This window comes from Doryrhamphus excisus, linkage group LG2 (genome assembly GCF_037039965.1).
Source record: "Doryrhamphus excisus strain RoL-2023G ecotype Guam linkage group LG2, RoL_Dexc_Guam_v1.1, whole genome shotgun sequence".
Taxonomy (NCBI): Eukaryota; Metazoa; Chordata; class Actinopteri; order Syngnathiformes; family Syngnathidae; genus Doryrhamphus; species Doryrhamphus excisus.
Genome location: NC_136358.1, coordinates 25,696,787 through 25,714,480, shown reverse-complemented (window position 1 = coordinate 25,714,480; position 17,694 = coordinate 25,696,787). Strand labels below are relative to the sequence as shown.

Sequence of the window (17,694 nt, the reverse complement as noted above, 5' to 3'; positions counted from 1 at the left end):
TGTGGCCCATATCATCATGGTGGCTTGAGTTGTCGTGGTGGTCATCAAAGGTCTCACTGTGGCCCATAGCATGGTGACTCGAGTTGTGGTGGTGGTCATCAAAAGTCACACTGGGGGCCATATGGTGGCTCGAGTTGTCGTGGTGGTCATCAAAGGTCACACTGTGGCCCATATGGTGACTAGAGTTGTCGTGGTGGTCATCAAAGGTCTCACTGTGGCCCATATGGTGGCTTGAGTTGTCGTGGTGGTCATCAAAGGTTTCACTGGGGGCCATGTCATCATCAGCATCACTAGAGTTGTAATTTAGGTAGTCTAGGGTCAGGCTGTGGTCCACGTCATCATGGTGGCTCGAGTTGTGGTGGTCATCAAAGGTCTCACTGTGGCCCATAGCATGGTGACTCGAGTTGTTGTGGTGGTCATCAAAGGTCTCACTGTGGCCCATAGCATGGTGACTCGAGTTGTTGTGGTGGTCATCAAAGGTCTCACTGTGGCCCATAGCATGGTGACTCGAGTTGTTGTGGTGGTCATCAAAGGTCTCACTGTGGCCCATAGCATGGTGACTCGAGTTGTTGTGGTGGTCATCAAAGGTCTCACTGTGGCCCATAGCATGGTGACTCGAGTTGTTGTGGTGGTCATCAAAGGTTTCACTGTGGCCCATATGGTGACTAGAGTTGTCGTGGTGGTCATCAAAGGTCACACTGGGGGCCATGTCATCAGCATCACTAGAGTTGTAATTTAGGTAGTCTAGGGTCAGGCTGTGGTCCATGTCATCATGGTGGCTCGAGTTGTTGTGGTGGTCATCAAAGGTCTCACTGTGGCCCATAGCATGGTGACTCGAGTTGTCGTGGTGGTCATCAAAGGTCACACTGGGGGCCATATGGTGGCTCGAGTTGTGGTGGTGGTCATCAAAAGTCACACTGGGGGCCATGTCATCATCAGCATCACTAGAGTTGTAATTTAGGTAGTCTAGGGTCAGGCTGTGGTCCATGTCATCATGGTGGCTCGAGTTGTTGTGGTGGTCATCAAAGGTCTCACTGTGGCCCATAGCATGGTGACTCGAGTTGTTGTGGTGGTCATCAAAGGTTTCACTGTGGCCCATATGGTGACTCGAGTTGTCGTGGTGGTCATCAAAGGTCACACTGGGAGCCATGTCATCATCAGCATCACTAGAGTTGTAATTTAGGTAGTCTAGGGTCAGGCTGTGGTCCATGTCATCATGGTGGCTCGAGTTGTTGTGGTGGTGGTGGTCATCAAAGGTCTCACTGTGGCCCATAGCATGGTGACTCGAGTTGTTGTGGTGGTCATCAAAGGTTTCACTGTGGCCCATATGGTGACTCGAGTTGTCGTGGTGGTCATCAAAGGTCACACTGGGAGCCATGTCATCATCAGCATCACTAGAGTTGTAATTTAGGTAGTCTAGGGTCAGGCTGTGGTCCATGTCATCATGGTGGCTCGAGTTGTTGTGGTGGTGGTCATCAAAGGTCTCACTGTGGCCCATAGCATGGTGACTCGAGTTGTTGTGGTGGTCATCAAAGGTTTCACTGTGGCCCATATGGTGACTCGAGTTGTCGTGGTGGTCATCAAAGGTCACACTGGGAGCCATGTCATCATCAGCATCACTAGAGTTGTAATTTAGGTAGTCTAGGGTCAGGCTGTGGTCCATGTCATCATGGTGACTCGAGTTGTGGTGGTCAAAGGTCACACTGGGGGCCATGTCATTGTGGTGGCTCGTGTTGTGTTGGTCAGAGTTCTCACTGTGGTCCGTGTCATTGTGGACCTTGGAGATGTGCTGAAATGACTGAGTCATCGTGTTGAGTCCTTTCAGTTTCTTCACTTGGAAAACACTTCCCAAGCCAAGCAATGCACCAGTTTCCACTTCTTTGGTTTCCACTTGTACTACAATTGAAAGAAACAAGTGAAAACTTCTCTTCAAAACAAAACATTTGGCAAGTTTTCCCTTCTGCCCAAATTCTCACCTTCTTTAACATGTTTGTCCAACATGGACTCCATAGACTGGAGAAATTCAAAAGCCCTTTTAATTGAGTCATTGGGGGACACAACTGTAGCAAAAAGAGACATCTCTTAACCCCTTTAAGTACACAGTCTTTCATCAATACAATATTGTTCTCACCTAACTTACCTCCTTTCTGAAGTCCACTGTTTGACTTGCTATCTGCTGTCCAACACAGGCCTGCAGACAAACCAACACGTTAGCATTTTAAACACAAATGGGGTTAATACAAAGTTTATGATTACCTTTGCCAACCAAGATCATGTGCACCAGGACAAGTAGAAGCCACGCCATCTCCATCGCTTCCACCAGAGTCACAAAGTCAGCAGCACCATGTGAGGTTCTTGTAGCAGTTGACACAGCTGCTGCTAATTAGCTCTAATTAGGGACTCTCCAGTTAGAGAAGCGGGAGAAAATTCAAGGTCCTTTGTTCATTTTTTAAATTCCTACCTGCTTATTGGTATTTTACTTTTTCATTTTTTTTTCACACTTGAAGTGAACGAAAAGTGCAAACAGGTCAAAGTTATGGCGTGAATGAATTATCAGTGATAGACATGGAGAAGTGGCAGGATGAAATAAATTAGCTCCGCCTCTTGGTGCTTCTTTTATGGTCATTTGATTAAGTTACAATGAAATACATAACATTACATTCACAGTTCCACTTGTCCAAAAGGAGTAGGAAGAAGCAAAGCTTATTAAATCCTACTCCCATCTGTTTCCATTGCAATACATTTGTTACATTTATTCACTTCCTGTATTCAAGATGTGATTATTTTAATACATAATGAAGTGTAAGGTAGTGTAACCATATAGTGTTTAATGGTGATTTTTTCAAAATAATGATCATAAATATCAAAATGCTGCTAAATAATAAGAGATAAACATACTGTAACATGACCCGTTCAAGACTCTTATTTCTTGTATTTTGCAAACATCAACTGCTTGTATTGTTTCCAAAATTCACCTGTGCATTAAGTTCCTTACTTACTCCGTTCCATAATTTGATTCCACATACTAAAATGCATGCCTTTGGCTGGCGACAAATCCAGGGTGTATTACAGAAAAAAACAGACTGCATTTGTGTGACAATTCTTTTTATTTGTACATATTATGAAACATTTGTGTCTGATCATCAGTATATGCCATAGGTTTGTTCTTCCTTTCCATCTCTGTATCTGTCCAGGTAGCGCAGGGGTTGTCCATGTGGGTATTTAACTTGTGGCGGATGGTAAACTGGAGGACGGATGAACTCAAACAACGGCTCCCTCATGTCTGCAGGAGAACATATGACAGCAATTTAAACATTAACCATAAACTCCAGACGCTTTTCAAAAGCATATTCTTGTAAGATTTGCTGTTTTGGCCATTAGTGCGACTCACTGAGTGTGTTGTGAAAGGTGCTGGTGACAGATTGGTCCCATTGGCATTGGAAGAACGCCAGCCCTGCAGGTGTCATGCGGTCCTGGTGCTTTCTGTAGAAATCCACTGTTTTAAAGGTACGATCGGCCAACGAATGGCTAGAAAGAAGAGAAGAGGAACATGCGCCAAAAATGAGGTATGTCTGCACAATCTAATGAGATTCAACACAAAAGTTCACCTTTTAGAAACTAAATCCATAGACTCCAAAATAATCCAGTCAAAATCAGCAGCACGCTCGCTCAAAGATGTGTTATATAACTAACAATTTTAATACACTATTATTTCTGGATTCATTGGATTTTTAAAAAGTTCAATATGCAGCATAGCCTACAATCTCAAAAAGGAGGAACATGCCAGGCTTGTCATTGTGATGGAAACAATCCCATGTGTGATTTTTGTTTTACCATGGTGACGGCCTCATATCTTCCTGGAAGTGGATGGCTTCTTCCTGCTTGAAAAGGACGTAAATGTAGCGGTGGAAGCCTGTTCCTCTTGCAGGAAAAGGTGGCAGGTAGTGACACAGTTCTTCTCCGGCTTCAAGTGCTCCGCCTGGTATGTTCCCACTGTGGAAACATGAGCGGTTTACTGTAAGGCCATGCATCATCATTTGCTGTCCAGTCAAAAACCTGTAGAACAGACAATAGACCCTGCCTTTTCTGTGCTTAAATTGTAAATAATATTGTTTTCAATAGTGAAAGTGGTGATGGCACTATCTGCAAGGAGAGTGTCCTGTTGTTTCTTAATGTGAAAAACTCAAATTAAAATGTATTTAATAACAGACAGACTAATATTTCAGCGTTTAGAGTTGCCTACCAAGTATTAGCATTATATAATTAAAACTTCAGTTTTTTTTCCCCACATTTTTGCTGTTTTTTTAATTCCCGAATACATCAACTTTCTTCTTAAATCATCTTCATACATTGTTTGCTTGCAATGTTGTGACTTTCTATATTATTAACTTTTTTAACCAACATGATTGTACAAAAGAATACAATTTAATTCTTTTTTTTCATGATGTTATGACTTGAAAAAAATAACATTTTCCTTCAAAGTGCTTCAACAGGTAATGCCACAAAGTAAATGTAAATACCTTTACTATTATCTGATATCACCACATGTATGTTACCAACTTTAACATAGCAGCAAATTGCCGTTTATTCCAGTATTATTCAAATACCATGATAGAATAATGGACAAAATAATACATATAGATGCTATACTACAGTTATTATATAAATGACACTAACTTACACAAGCCAGTGCAGGTATTCAGCTTCATTATCGAGTAGATGTTCATCTGATAAGAAGAAAAATGTGTTTCATACTCAACAAAAAAATTAAACCACATTGAAATCTAGTTTAAAAAATAAGGGCATCCTTACCTGGGGAGGTGAGCAAGAGGGTCCAAAGGGAGCCTTCGTCTGCTTTAAAGCTGACCTCAGGGGTGGATGCTGCCTGAGTGTCAAAAAAAAGGTATTAAGACAATGAAAGAGTTGCAATAAAACTAAAAATTGTTTCATACTTCCGTAGGTGTCAGCTGATTCCCATAATGCACTTGGCTGCTGCTTTCCTGGCGATAGCAGATCCGCAGTGAGACTTGAGGCAGGAAATACGCCATGGGAAAAAGATCTCTGAAGATCCCGTAGTGGTCTGCCAGTCTTTTGACGTGGAAGCAGCCTCTGCTATTCTCCCACATTTCCTGCACTTGATCCACAGGTACCTTAACTGGGGGCAAATTTAGGCAGGGTAAAAATATGTGGACGACAGGACAAAACGACTGACAAATATATGCTCTTTGAAATGGTGACAGCATCGCTTTAGAGCCTTTTCCTTTCCACCAATTTTGTGCAACATCAGAGGTTTCGTTACATTTGTTAGTCGACCTACATGTGCGCAAACGACACGCCCTCTCCAGCGCCACATTTTTCTTGTTCTCCTTCACCACCTGTCTCCTCTCCCTCAGCACCTTAGTTCTGGGGGCTCGATAATGAGGTAGTCCAATGTCCACTCGCTCAGCACCTACAGAAGACAGAAAGACGTGTTTAATCACAGACAGTCTTAGACGCCTACAGCAGCTTCATCCATTCTTTTTTTTTTACCATGTTCAGGATCGGCCTTCTCCACATAGCCTTGGAAGGTCTTCCACCACACCGGTGCTCTCTTCGCCTCTTCGGCATGTCTGAAGTAACGGTTGTAGCTGCGATATTTCTCCACTGTGTCAATGTTATTAACATCAATGTCTTCATTGGGAATGGGTCCCAAAGGAGGAGTCCTTCGACACAGGAATGCTATGTTGTGTGGAAACAAAAGCATATAGAACGATATCAATATAGATATACATATAGATCTACCAGGCAGTTCCAAGTGATAATCTATATCACACTGGGATGAACTAACTCATAAAAAATTGTCATTACTTACTGTATATACCGTACACCAAAAGCATAATCTAGACTAACTTAGTAGTCCTCATTCCTCATTTAAATGAATACTATATTCGCGTCATCAACTACCTACCAAATACACACTTTTATAATTCGCGGGGGTTATAGCTAAATGTAATTAAAACACAGGACAGATCATGATTCCATTCCACGCGACTGTAACTGTAACACGATAGGAACGGCACTGAAGCTTCTCAAGCCGCGAAAAGCACATTGACAGATCAGAAATGAACAAAATGTCGTTAATGTACCTGTTGTGGCAAAAACACGAGTATTGTTGACCCCTAAATCAAACCGATTTCGTATGACACTTGTGTACACCCTGCGCAGCGCCATCTTAGATTCTGCACAATTCTACGGTGGCCGAGGAGAACAAATCTAGTTCAAATACACTCGTTTGTTTTAGTAGCAGGGTACCAGTTGACCTGGAATGAACGGTACAAGTAAGGCAATAAAAAACAATAATGGTGATACAAATAATGATTTTCCTCCGTATATATATTGTATAATTAAATAAAACACTTATGATAAAGTTATTCCCGATGATTTAAAAATATAAAATATATAAAATCCTCAAGTTTCATTTTTATGATAGGACGTGAAGGCATCGTGTCGTCACCGGGGAAGAGTCATCTGACTCTGCTCATCTGTCTGATTTTCCTGAGGCCGTAGTGATTCTTATTTTTCCTTCATGCTAAATACAAGCCGGGATATTTTATATACCGATAAATAATTCCTTTTTAGTATGATTGTTTTTGCCACCGAGAGCCCCGCCACCGCTAACGTGAGCTGGTCGTTCCAATTGGCTAGGTAGATGCGCGTTAGTTAGCTCAAGTGTGCGTACCTCAGCATGAACTGCTCCCTGCTTTGTTGTCGTACCATCACGCACTTTCAGTGGGAGCTCGGCTTTTGCTCCACGTTGTTTCCACCAAGGGCTTCCAAGCTATAGTCGTTTCCTACAACACAAAGTACAGGTAAGGTGATGCTGCAACGTTCACTATCTCTTTTACTTCAATTATTCAATTATTTGTGGTGATTTGTATCCCATAGTAAAACACAGGATAAATATTTTTGGTAAAGAAAAAAACATTTTAGTGAGCAAATCTATTTGTGAAAAATGTAACAATACATCCTCCATGTCTGCTGGAGTCTATCCCAGCTGACTGGCGGTACTTTAAAATCCACACAGAGATCCCCAACATAAATTCCAACCCAGATCTTCCAGATCTCCTGCCTGTGTGGTATTAGCTGTCATTTAGCTTTTTGCCCCCAAATCTCTCCCATATCCAATAACTTTGTATAAAAATATACACATATAAAACATGAACAACACAACAAAAACACAGATTTGTGGAACATAAACATAGTAGAGGACTATCTACATCTCATCACACTACTTGGTATTGATACTACCAGTTATTTGGAGATGTTTTTTAACATTATTTAAAAAATCTTTTCATATCAATTCATAAATGATAACTAAATAATAATTTCAATTGGAAATGATGATATATCCCAAGTGTCGGTTCATACAATTAAAGCTATACTGTATTTATGATGTGAAAGACAGCCACCAAACCAGGATGCTTAGACCCAACTAGGTATGGACATTTATATATACGTACGTGGTGGTCTCGCAATATAACTACTGTTTTCACAAACGGGGGCACTTTTAAGGTGGTCAGTAGACAAATCTTTATTGGTGTGATTCCCTGCCTCTCACCCAAAAGTCAGCTGTGATAGGCTCCAGCATACCCCTATGATGCTAGTAAAGAAATCTCTGTTTGCGATGAAGGTATGTTATGGTTGTCTCAGAGATGGTTATGTTCTCGTTTCAGAAATGGAGACGCAGAGTTCAAACCTGACCTGTTCCATATGTATAGATCGCTTTCGTAACCCTGTCACCATCCCCTGCGGGCACTCATTCTGTCATAAGTGCATCACAGACCATCGGGACGCAAAAAGGAACTCTAATATTGAACCTCGCTGCCCCATTTGCAATGAGAAGATGGACACCAAGCACAAATTTAAGTGTAATGTGGTTTTGTCACACCTGGCTCAAGCTGCAAACAGCACCGGGCCGGCCTACACAGAGTGCGCGAGTGAAGAAGCCGGATCAGTGCTGTGTGATCGCCATAAAAAACCTCTGATTTACTACTGCACACAGGATAAAATGGCAGTGTGCTGCCAGTGTGCCATATTAGAGTGTGCCAAGCATCTCAAGGTCCTGTTGGAGACGGAAAAGGAAAACCAAAAGGTACGATATGACTCACTGCCCTGAAAACTCGCCGTTCATTCTCACAATAACATTTAAATGGCGGGGGAACAAGTATCGACTTTTATCACAATCATAATAAAAGAAAGATTATAAAGAAAGATTTATGCAGATTTGCTAATTTGAGCTAGCCTTTTCCTGCCTTCATTCACATTCATTATACTAAGGTGATGACTGAACGTTAACTCTTGCATTTTGTGTGCAGCTGTTACTGCAACAGAAGAATGAAGCGGTGGGGAAACTCATTGAAGAAACAGAAGAAAGTATTAACGTCCTAGCTGAAAACATCAACAGAGCCAAGGTAATTGTCGCACGTTACATAAAATGACACTTGATACGGTCTCCCCTGACTTCTTACTTGGATTAATGGAGGATAAACTCAATTAAATGAAATACTTTTAAATAGAGCATTAACTTTACATGCATTCGATCATGCATATTTGGTATGGTTATGTAATTGTACAGTGGAACCTTGGTTTTCATGATTAATCTATTCCGAATTCCATCTAAAACTGAACGGTTTGAAATTTAAAAGCATTTTCCTATAAGAAATAACACCCAAAAATGTTCATATAAAGCACTTTTAATAAAGAAGTATGAGTTTTACAAGCAGAAAACAATCCAATTTGGGACTAATCTATTCCGAATTCCATCTAAAACCAAACGGAATGAAGTTTAAAACCATTTTCCTATAAGAAATAACACCCAAAAATGTTCATATGAAACACTTTTAATAAAGAAGTATGAGTTTTACAAGCAGAAAACAATCCAATTTGTATACATGATGAGTGCAGGGGATAGTAGTCTAAGATTATCTTTTACATTCATTCATTCTTTTTATTCCACTTATCCTCACGAGGGTCGTGGGGGGTGATGGAGCTGTCTTCGGGCGAGCGGCGGGGGGTACACCCTGGACTGGACTCTAGCTAATCACAGGGCACATATAGACAAACAACCATTCACACTCTGTGAGGCCTGCGCGCTAACCACTCGTCCGTGCAGCCATCTTTTTATAGCATTATTTCTTATTTCACTCTAACCAGGAGACATTTCAGAAGACATCCAGTCGGCTCACAGCCAGGTTCTCCACTCTGATAGATGTCCTGGTTGACCAGCAGAAAGCCACCGAGCACTTCATCCTGGAGCAAAAAGGGGCGGCCATCTCCGAGGCAGAGGGGCGGCTCGCTGAGCTGGAGGAGAGGTCTCAGAAGCTGAGAGCGAGTCAGGCTCAGATATCAGCTCTACACAACCTCCCCGATACGCAGTTAATTCAGGTTTGGCCTGACCTTTGGTTCATGGGAACATGTCCAGACCCGGATTAACCCTTTTTAGGGCAGAATAACTAACAGAACTCATATTATTCTTTGTTGCGGAACATTGTAAACACTTTGGCAGCTTATACAGATCTAGCAGTATATGACATGATTGATGAATGATGCTTATATGTAGTACTTCATCCTTTGCAGGAAAAGTAAATCAAGTAAACACTGGAAGGGAAATGAAATATACGATATAAAGAATACTTAAATAGGTGCATATGTTTGAAATGTATTGCTAAATTTGAATGAAACCTCTCAACGTATACACCAAAGAAATATACTCTCTTTTCTCATCCATATGTTCTTTTAGGAATCGATACTCATAGAAGTTCCGTGCCTCAAGAAAATGCCCTCAGACATAACGCCCAACCTGCAGGATCGATTACATGGCATCACGGAAGTCCTTACGCGAATCTCCAAGCTGGTTGTTGAGGACCTTGATAGAGCTGTCTGCACCGCTGTGGGCCACGACAAAGAAGGTAAAAACACACACATACACACCTCGTTCTGTCTTCTTACACCTCTCTCCACCAGGTTCTCCTCAGGAGAAGAGGCCCATTCTTGCTGTGGTTCCCAGTTCAGCTGCTGCATGCCACCCTGGAGGGAAGGAGGGCCTCAGTGCATGTAAGTCCTTTCAGTGTTGGGCCTGATCTCTTCTGGAAGGTTGTCCCAGAGAGTCAGGGCTCCGAGACTGAATTGATGTAGGTAAAAATAAAGTAAAAAAAATATTGTATATATATTCTAGTTATTTTTACACTTGAATTTAAAAAATACTTTGTCTGTCTATGAGAGTTATATTCCTATGGAAAACCTGATGAGCAACCTTTGAGATAAACCTGAGACCTGTGACAAGTAATAGCATGTGTTTCCTGTTTTCCTGTTACAGACAGATGCTTGTTGACCTTTGATCCCTACACAGCCAACGGCAACCTATTTTTGTCCCAAGAGAACCGAAGGGCAGAGCACTTGACCTCCGGGCTGCGTCCTGTCGTAGCGCACGAAGCCCGTTTTGATCACACCTGGCAGGTGTTGTGTATCCAGGGCTTCCAGCACGGCCAGCACTACTGGGAGCTGGAGGTGTCCAAACCATGGGCGTATCTGGGGGTACGTACTTCCTTTAAACGGTACTCTTGACTCTTTATTGTCTTCTTCTGCTTCAAAGAAATGGTCTTTCTGATTTTCTTCACTGGAGGTCACAGAAGGACACTAGATGGAGGACTTTTTGAAATTAATAGAAATGAATAGAAAGAAAATAATCCATAGCTACAGCGGTAGTTCCCCCTCACTATGCCCGGACTACTATGTCATGGTGTGGGGAGCTTGCACAGGAAGTGCTGCTGTAACCGCGAGTGACTGTCAATAAATTACTGTTGCTTTGAGGAGAGTTTGTCATATATTCCAAATTTGTCCCAGCTGTCTTCTGGCGAGAGGCGGGGTACACCCTGGACTGGTGGCAAGCCAATCACAGAGCACATATAGACAAACAACCATTCACACTCACATTCATACCTATGGACAATTTGGAGTCGCCAATTAACCTAGCATGTTTTTTGGAATGTGGGAGGAAACCGGAGTACCTGGAGAAAACCCACGCATGCACGGGGAGAACATGCAAACTCCACACAGAGATGGCCGAGGGTGGGATTGAACCCTGGTCAACTATCTGTGAGGTCTGTGCGCTAACCACTCGATCGCTGTGCAGCTTCCACACAAACCAAAGTAATTAAAATGTAACATGGAGCATGAGACGTTTGTGGGATGGTCCACTATTGTTATTATACACTAGACCCCTTAGTTGGAGGTACAGTATCACCCAAATAAAAGGAAGTACATCACAGTTTTTTGTTTTTTATTTTTTATTAAATTGCAAACTTTTCAAAGACATTTTTTTCAGGTTGACATTCCACAATATGTTTCAATCATCAACACATTATAATGGGACTGTCTGTGAAGCAGCAGGAGGGACCGGTCTTTCCGATGCACATATTTTCTGGCTATCTCTGACAAATCTAGGCAGGGTTGTCACAAAATGCTCAGTCTGTGTATTTATATGCATTCACTCAACACAACCACATTCCCCCCCTGTCCTCCCCAGGTCACCTACAACACCATCCCCAGAAAGGAGAAAGGCAAGAGGTGCATGCTGGGTATGAACGAGCTATCCTGGAGTCTGCAGCTGGATGAGGAACAGCTCAACGCCTGGCACAACGGCCACAAGGAAACCCTGGCCGGACACTCACAGCACAGCCGCATCGGCGTGCTGCTGGACTACGATGGCGGGACACTCACCTTCTATGGAGACCAACACGTCAGGTTGCACGCCTTCCACTGTGCCTTCACCCAGGAGCTCTTCCCCGCCTGCTGGATAGGGGAGGGCGTCAGCATCACCTTGTGCTCCACATGAGACCCTTCAGTGGATAAATTTTTTTATTTCTGTGTTCTGCTTTGCAATTTGCTTTTCTTTAAACTGCTTCTTCCAGTCAAGGCAGGCGGAAGCTGGAGCGTGTCCAAACAAAAGACAGGCTCCACCCTGGACTGGCTGTCAGTTGCAACCGACAGTATGTGCACACCACTGGTGAAAGCTCATGGACTCCATGTTGAGCATTCATCTGCTATTGAGTGATTGGCAGCACCATGGATGGATGCTATGGTAAATCTCCATAGAAGCTCTGATTGGATAAACTGGCATAAAACGTCACCTCCAGGGAAGCTGATGTTGTCCTTGATTTGGGTTTGGACTTTCCCATGATGCAATGCAGCCCAGCACATTCCAGGGGAGACAACTCGGAGCATTTCCGTAGTGAACTCTTATCTTACATTGTGTGTCTATATGCATACGTTATGCCTCATCTGCCCGGGGCCTTCAAAATGAGAAGTTGTGGCCCCATCACATACACACTACCAGCAATGGCTGTTGTTGTTTGTTTGTTTTTTTGGCAGGTCCTCAGTTCTGATTGGTTGATCATAGAAAAAAGGCGGGCCTCACTACGGCTGTGTTGATGAGAGTAATTGACTCTAACAATGGTTGACTGAGGAGGAGAAAACGATATCTCTGGTGAGTAGATGTTTGTGTTTTTTGTCAAGTTATCAGATGATGATTGCAAAGCGCACCATATGATATTGTAGATGTTTGGACTTGACTTTTTATCACCACACCTTTCTGCATATACTATTTTGGGTTAACTTTACAAGCACCTGCGATCACTTTGATGCTCAAAGTTGCTTGCAGAAATGTCAGTGAAGCATCAGAAGATGAAGGATGTGTCTTGCTTCAATAATAAGAACACACCTCTTGTGTAGAAGAGACCAGTATGACACGCTGGCTATATATAGCGAGCGGGGGTTCATTTCTTGCGTCATGCATTTTTTGGTAATTAAACACAAGCAGTCAATATAGTAATGATGGTAAAGGAGGCGCCAGTGGTTACACGAGAGTCTTGGGATTCCTTCCACTACTTGAGTCAAAGTGCAAACACTGTTACAGTACTGTTAAAGTATTACTGGTTAGAATACTGGTGTTGAATATGTTCATTTAAATATGGCTTTTCTTTTCAAATGTACTTTTATTCTCTGTAAGGCGGAGTGGAACCGAAAAGCAAACCAAGTAAAGGGGTGGTGTCACTTTTACTGATCTGTTTCTGGTGTTAATCCTACTTCACATTTATAAAAGTTAATAGAGGTGTCCAAGGTGTGACCCGGGGGCCAGCTGCAGCCTACGGCTGTTTTTTTTATTGAACAAAAGCATATTCTAAAAAATATAAAAAATCAGTAATTTTAAGTCAAAATATTAAGAGGAAAACATTACAAAGGTGGAAAAAGTCTGGACACCCCAGGCCTAAAGTGAAAGCAAACCTTCGTTTCTATTCTTTGACAGATGACAGGACAAATTGCAGTATTTCCAAGTATTATTATGACACAAATATATACAATTACACATAAAACAAGATCAGTTGAATAAATCTGACATCATGCTTTAGTGCTGTGCCATAAATGAAATGTGGAAATATTATGAAGCTTCATTACACATTCAGCCATGCCTGAGCAAGCGGGAGCCCAAAGCAGCCACACACGATATCGTACGTGTAACATAACATAAGGTGTGTAGATGTTACATAGCGGCATAAACGTAACCTCAAACAAAATAGTTCCTATCAGGAGATTATGATCACTCATGTTTAGGATTCAGTGAGTCTGGAATTCCAACGTAGTTCTACGTACAGTACCTGTCACCAAACAGACAAGATGCCTCCATCTCCATCTCTGAGTGTGTTAGAAGTGTTCTCTCGTCAAGATCTATATCTTATTTTCTAAATATTTACAATTACATGGTAGAAAAATAAACTTAGTAGAGCTTGTCTTGGGGTAGATTTAGCAAAGCAGTCCTGGTTGGTTGGTAGTTCTACAAATTGACATGCACGTCACAGCAAAGCCAAATGAAGCTTCACGCCAACAGCTTTAAGACATGAAAAGGGGGGAGATTGTTGCCGAACTCTTCAACTTTCTCTGCTGTGTTAAAGCACCCCAAAAGCCATTAAGCTATGAGATGATGTAACTCAAGTAGGAGTAAGAATGAAGATAGCAGTGGGTCTCGGAAGCAGGCGTGCCGTCAGGGATTTTGGGGGGGCAACAACTAAAAATACATTACTGGTAATGTACCCTGTCTGTCACTAGTAGTATTGTCTTAATTTTTCTCCCCTTTTGCGGCGCCCCTACTCGGAAGACAAAAAAAGTGTGAATGATCTTGGGTAAAATAGGAAGAAGGTCCGTGTGAGGCTGGAAGATAAGCAGGTCTACTGATTTTTCTTGTCTTCTGGAGGAGAGTAAGGGGGGGGCTTGTCCTGGGGGAAAATAATACAATAATACATATTTTTTTACAAATAAACACCTCAATGAATTTGCCAAAATGTAGCCTCGGCTTTCGTATTACTGCAGTAATACTGCAGGTTTATTAAAGGTACATTTGAATGTTATATTTAGTAATATTTACAACAATAATAGTCATAAATAACATATATTAAATACACCGATAAAAATTTTTCCTTGGAATTTGTTGAATGTGTGGTTTTCTTTTTAGAAGACCAGGCAGCCATTGATTAATGAGGAAATACTGCAAGCCCAATAATTACCTCTGGCAGGTACACATGTGAAGTCGGCAGCGTGGCACAGCTACTGCTGGCTGCCGCTTCGGCCGCTTTAGCTTCAGCTGGGAAAAGACGAGTTTAAAAAGCATTTATCAGTGTCATTCAGTAAAGTGTAGACCTTATCGAGGTTAAATCTGGATCGTGTCTGACACCTCCTGCCTGCATATAGCTCAATGTTGCATCATGCTATTTCGCGTGGAGAAACTTACCTGCAGCTGAAGAGGGGAGCCCGGGGTCTTGTGGGGGCTGCTGGCCCAGAGCAGCTGAATATGGAGGTGGGGGCATGAAGACTGCAGAGCTGTCAAAGGACGGGTTGGGGTAGAATCCACCTGCATGGTGAAGACAACGCCATGTTAGAGGAGATTCTCATTTTGTAGAATCAAGCTGGGTTTTTTTTCCCTACCTGGAGGAGGCGGGTTTGGGTAGGCATAGTCAGGCGGTGGTCCTGCAGGGTACGCCCCGTTCGAAGGGGGAGGTGGGTAAGCATAGGCTCCGTTGGCCATGAAAGGACATCCACCAAACCCAGCAGTTACTGGCTGACCTCTGGAAGCTGGAGAAACAAATCATGAAAAGACTCTAACATCATCTACGCATGCATATTCCTGGATTTCTTCCAAAAAGAATTAAATTTTTTATGATTTGCGGCAAAAACCCATCTCACTTAGTCGGTCATATTTGATGTAATTTAATCAGAAGTCCATTTGCTCCCTGAGAACAACCTGTGTAGCAAGTACTGTATTAGAAGTGACATGACAGTACAATGTCTCCCTCTAGCGGTAAGTAGAGCACATAACTTTACTATAACTGGAAGTCAATGCCTGTTAGTAATCCCCCTTTAACTGGTGCCACTTAAGACATAAATAAGACTTGTGCTGGTGTGTGTTGCTATAAATGTGTTCCCAAGGGAAGCAGAGTGAGTGGTAGACAGGAAGTGTTCAGGTTGCCGTGGGTTACGGCTGCAACAGTAGCCTGTGTTGTTATTAGAGATTATTATACATGTTGTGACATCATTCAAATGGGCAATAAAAGTCAGTTGTTCTGGCGATCAAGTCTTGTCGACAGCTAGTGACCAGTGTAGAATACTATATCAATGTTGTTAGTTCATGGAGCCATTTGTATGCTTAAAAATGCTTCATTTAGGCAAAAATATGTAACAATAGCTTGTTTGTTCATGTGCAAACTGAATTGAATATGTATTTCATAAGCGTGAAAGGCATATCATGGGGTTTGGAGTATCAGAAATAGGCTTTTTATAAGTGTGTCCATTATTGGCCTTTTGGTGCCACTCACATAGGTTGTGTATTGGTTTGTTGATGCACCTTTGGCAGCAATTACTTACCCTGCGCAGCAACCTGCAGCATGTACTGACCAAACTCTATGGCTCCTCCAGCAGCAAAGACCAGCTTGAAGCTGGCGCTGCCCTCCCAGCCGCCTGGCAGAGAGAACACAGACACAAAATGTTAAATAACAAAATATTTCTCCAGTCCAGGAGACCACACACTGACCACCAGGCTCTGCGTTGATGGTTCCCTTGATGTAATTTGCTCCTAATACCGGCTGTTTGATCTCACAACCCTTCATCAGGTAGAAAGGCATCATAAAGGACTTGAGTGCATCCCGGCCTTTCGCCACAAAGATAACCTGAGATGGGGGGGAAAAGCAGACCAATTTTACATCAGAGTTTCAACTTCAGCTAAGCTGTAAATGAGTCCCCACCCTGTACGGAGTCAGGAAGATGCTGCCCTTCTTGCTCTTCCTGAAGGCTTCAGGTAGGCTGTCAGCATCGTTGAAAACGAGCTCCACGTTGTCATGGTTCAACAAAACACTGAGGCATAAACACAATATAGTCACGTCATCACCGTGCTAACAAAGCGGTCTCATACTTTAGACCATCACGATAGCAACGATACGAGATATAGATGGTCTTCACCACCACAGGTTCACCACTGGATGATGGCTCTCACTGTGTTTGCTGGAGTCCCAAAGCTAAATTGCTTTATAACCTTTTCCAGACTGACTGATCTCAATTGCGTTCTTTCCGGGGTAGGGGGTTGCGTTACGCTCTGTATCAAAAATGACCCATATAACACTATAAAACACTAAAAGTATCTAACGTCAGAAATTATTGGAAGCATTTCCATCCTTCTAGACTTATTTAGAAAAATCCGATGTGCCGCAAATGGCTCGCGGGCTGTAGTTTGCCTGTCTTTACACAATGAAAATGAGACGATTAGATAAGGTTTGTTGTGCAAGTGTCACGTGACCAAACATAGCCCATCACTTACTTTAAATAACTGGGATTAGGCTTACATGCCATCTAGTGACAGTTCATACTAATCTGATTCTCGGTGAGCTGTTAGGAGTTATTCCGGTGGCTTCATTTATGCTTTTATATATTAAGAAAAACATAAAGCCTGCTGTAATATAGTCAACATCCCGTTAGTAACTTGGCCGTTATAAGATTTACTGCCTGTCTATTTCATTGTTATTGTCTTATGTGCATCGCTATTCGCTAAATCTGATAATAATCATCATTTTTTCCCAGTCGTGCATAGTTGTTATAGTTTTTAAACATTAGCTTGCTAGCCCGTTATACACGCTGACGCTACCTTTCACTGTTGTTGATAATGACTCCGCCGGACTCCGAATGGTTCTGGTTGAGAGTCATGTCGACGGACCTCCGTACTTTTTGACAGCAAAACACGAAATGCGTGGACTCTTCTGTGGAAAACACCACAGGCCCGTCTACAGCCGGTGTACGGTCCACACACTAATAGGAAAGATGTTTATGCTGCTAGCTTCCGCGATGCACCTGCACTTCCGGTAGTCGTGGGGAACGCCCACACGTGACGTCATACCTCTTGTGACACATACGCTTTAAAAAAAACAATTTTTCAAATTCTAATGTTGTACATAGTTTTGTCTATTGGTTCAGACGAAGCATCAAAATAAAGTAGTTTTTATGTTTATGTTTCTATTAATGTTTTTTAATTAAAAAGGATGTGATGTCATAGCTCACCCTGAAATAGCAATACATTATTTATTGATTGTTGCTGTAAATATTGCACATTTTGCTCATTTCAAT

The 17,694-nt window shown here is 42.3% G+C and overlaps 4 protein-coding genes across 6 annotated transcripts in view; 2 read left to right on the top strand and 2 right to left on the bottom strand.

Moving 5' to 3' along the window:
* Nucleotides 1–3,088: 3,088 nt before the first annotated feature.
* Nucleotides 3,089–6,272, bottom strand: mrpl38 (mitochondrial ribosomal protein L38). The gene is made up of 9 exons (XM_058062107.2): nucleotides 6,126–6,272; nucleotides 5,530–5,718; nucleotides 5,318–5,449; nucleotides 4,953–5,155; nucleotides 4,813–4,885; nucleotides 4,682–4,727; nucleotides 3,835–3,993; nucleotides 3,392–3,528; nucleotides 3,089–3,283 (listed from the first exon to the last, which is right to left on the bottom strand). Exons 1-9 carry the CDS (start codon nucleotides 6,208–6,210, stop codon nucleotides 3,144–3,146), a joined length of 1,164 nt encoding a protein of 387 aa, XP_057918090.2. The 5' UTR covers nucleotides 6,211–6,272; the 3' UTR covers nucleotides 3,089–3,143.
* On the top strand, nucleotides 3,147–14,339 carry trim65 (tripartite motif containing 65). 2 transcript variants are annotated; one of them, XM_078788911.1, is made up of 9 exons: nucleotides 3,147–3,566; nucleotides 4,961–5,146; nucleotides 7,713–8,131; nucleotides 8,355–8,450; nucleotides 9,193–9,423; nucleotides 9,779–9,947; nucleotides 10,003–10,092; nucleotides 10,355–10,572; nucleotides 11,564–14,339. In XM_078788911.1, exons 3-9 carry the CDS (start codon nucleotides 7,715–7,717, stop codon nucleotides 11,870–11,872), a joined length of 1,530 nt encoding a protein of 509 aa, XP_078645037.1. In that variant the 5' UTR covers nucleotides 3,147–3,566; nucleotides 4,961–5,146; nucleotides 7,713–7,714; the 3' UTR covers nucleotides 11,873–14,339. The 2 variants fall into 2 exon arrangements, with proteins under 2 accessions (XP_078645037.1, XP_057918078.2); XM_058062095.2 differs by lacking the exons at nucleotides 3,147–3,566; nucleotides 4,961–5,146 and adding an exon at nucleotides 6,425–6,848.
* Nucleotides 13,360–17,446, bottom strand: wbp2 (WW domain binding protein 2). The gene is made up of 8 exons (XM_058062110.2): nucleotides 17,219–17,446; nucleotides 16,326–16,434; nucleotides 16,115–16,250; nucleotides 15,949–16,041; nucleotides 15,013–15,159; nucleotides 14,819–14,938; nucleotides 14,595–14,671; nucleotides 13,360–14,306 (listed from the first exon to the last, which is right to left on the bottom strand). The coding sequence occupies exons 1-8, from the start codon at nucleotides 17,275–17,277 to the stop codon at nucleotides 14,259–14,261; spliced, it is 789 nt and encodes a 262-aa protein (XP_057918093.2). The 5' UTR covers nucleotides 17,278–17,446; the 3' UTR covers nucleotides 13,360–14,258.
* Nucleotides 16,070–17,694, top strand: part of unc13d (unc-13 homolog D (C. elegans)) — a 16,120-nt gene continuing 14,495 nt past the window's right edge. The window contains exon 1 of one of the 2 annotated variants that reach the window (XM_058062058.2): nucleotides 16,070–16,378. In XM_058062058.2, coding sequence (XP_057918041.2) covers nucleotides 16,345–16,378 — 34 coding nt within the window. In that variant the 5' untranslated portion in view covers nucleotides 16,070–16,344. The remainder of the gene's footprint in view (nucleotides 16,379–17,694) is intronic. The other variant, XM_058062056.2, reaches the window with a different exon arrangement.

What these genes read in the sequence shown, in the direction of transcription:
- mrpl38 (XM_058062107.2), bottom strand. Translation starts at nt 6,210, where the DNA reads ATGGCGCTGCGCAGGGTGTACACAAGTGTCATACGAAATCGGTTTGAT. An exon ending in GGCGTGTCGTTTGCGCACAT is followed by an intron (nt 5,156 to 5,317) that starts GTAGGTCGACTA and finishes ATTTGCCCCCAG; the next exon opens with TTAAGGTACCTGTGGATCAA. An exon ending in CCTCTTGCTCACCTCCCCAG is followed by an intron (nt 4,728 to 4,812) that starts GTAAGGATGCCC and finishes TCTTCTTATCAG; the next exon opens with ATGAACATCTACTCGATAAT.
- wbp2 (XM_058062110.2), bottom strand. Translation starts at nt 17,277, where the DNA reads ATGACTCTCAACCAGAACCATTCGGAGTCCGGCGGAGTCATTATCAAC. An exon ending in CATCAACGCAGAGCCTGGTG is followed by an intron (nt 16,042 to 16,114) that starts GTCAGTGTGTGG and finishes TCTCTCTGCCAG; the next exon opens with GCGGCTGGGAGGGCAGCGCC. An exon ending in CCCAAACCCGCCTCCTCCAG is followed by an intron (nt 14,939 to 15,012) that starts GTAGGGAAAAAA and finishes TTCACCATGCAG; the next exon opens with GTGGATTCTACCCCAACCCG.
- trim65 (XM_078788911.1), top strand. Translation starts at nt 7,715, where the DNA reads ATGGAGACGCAGAGTTCAAACCTGACCTGTTCCATATGTATAGATCGC. An exon ending in AAAACATCAACAGAGCCAAG is followed by an intron (nt 8,451 to 9,192) that starts GTAATTGTCGCA and finishes CACTCTAACCAG; the next exon opens with GAGACATTTCAGAAGACATC. An exon ending in GAAGGAGGGCCTCAGTGCAT is followed by an intron (nt 10,093 to 10,354) that starts GTAAGTCCTTTC and finishes TTCCTGTTACAG; the next exon opens with ACAGATGCTTGTTGACCTTT.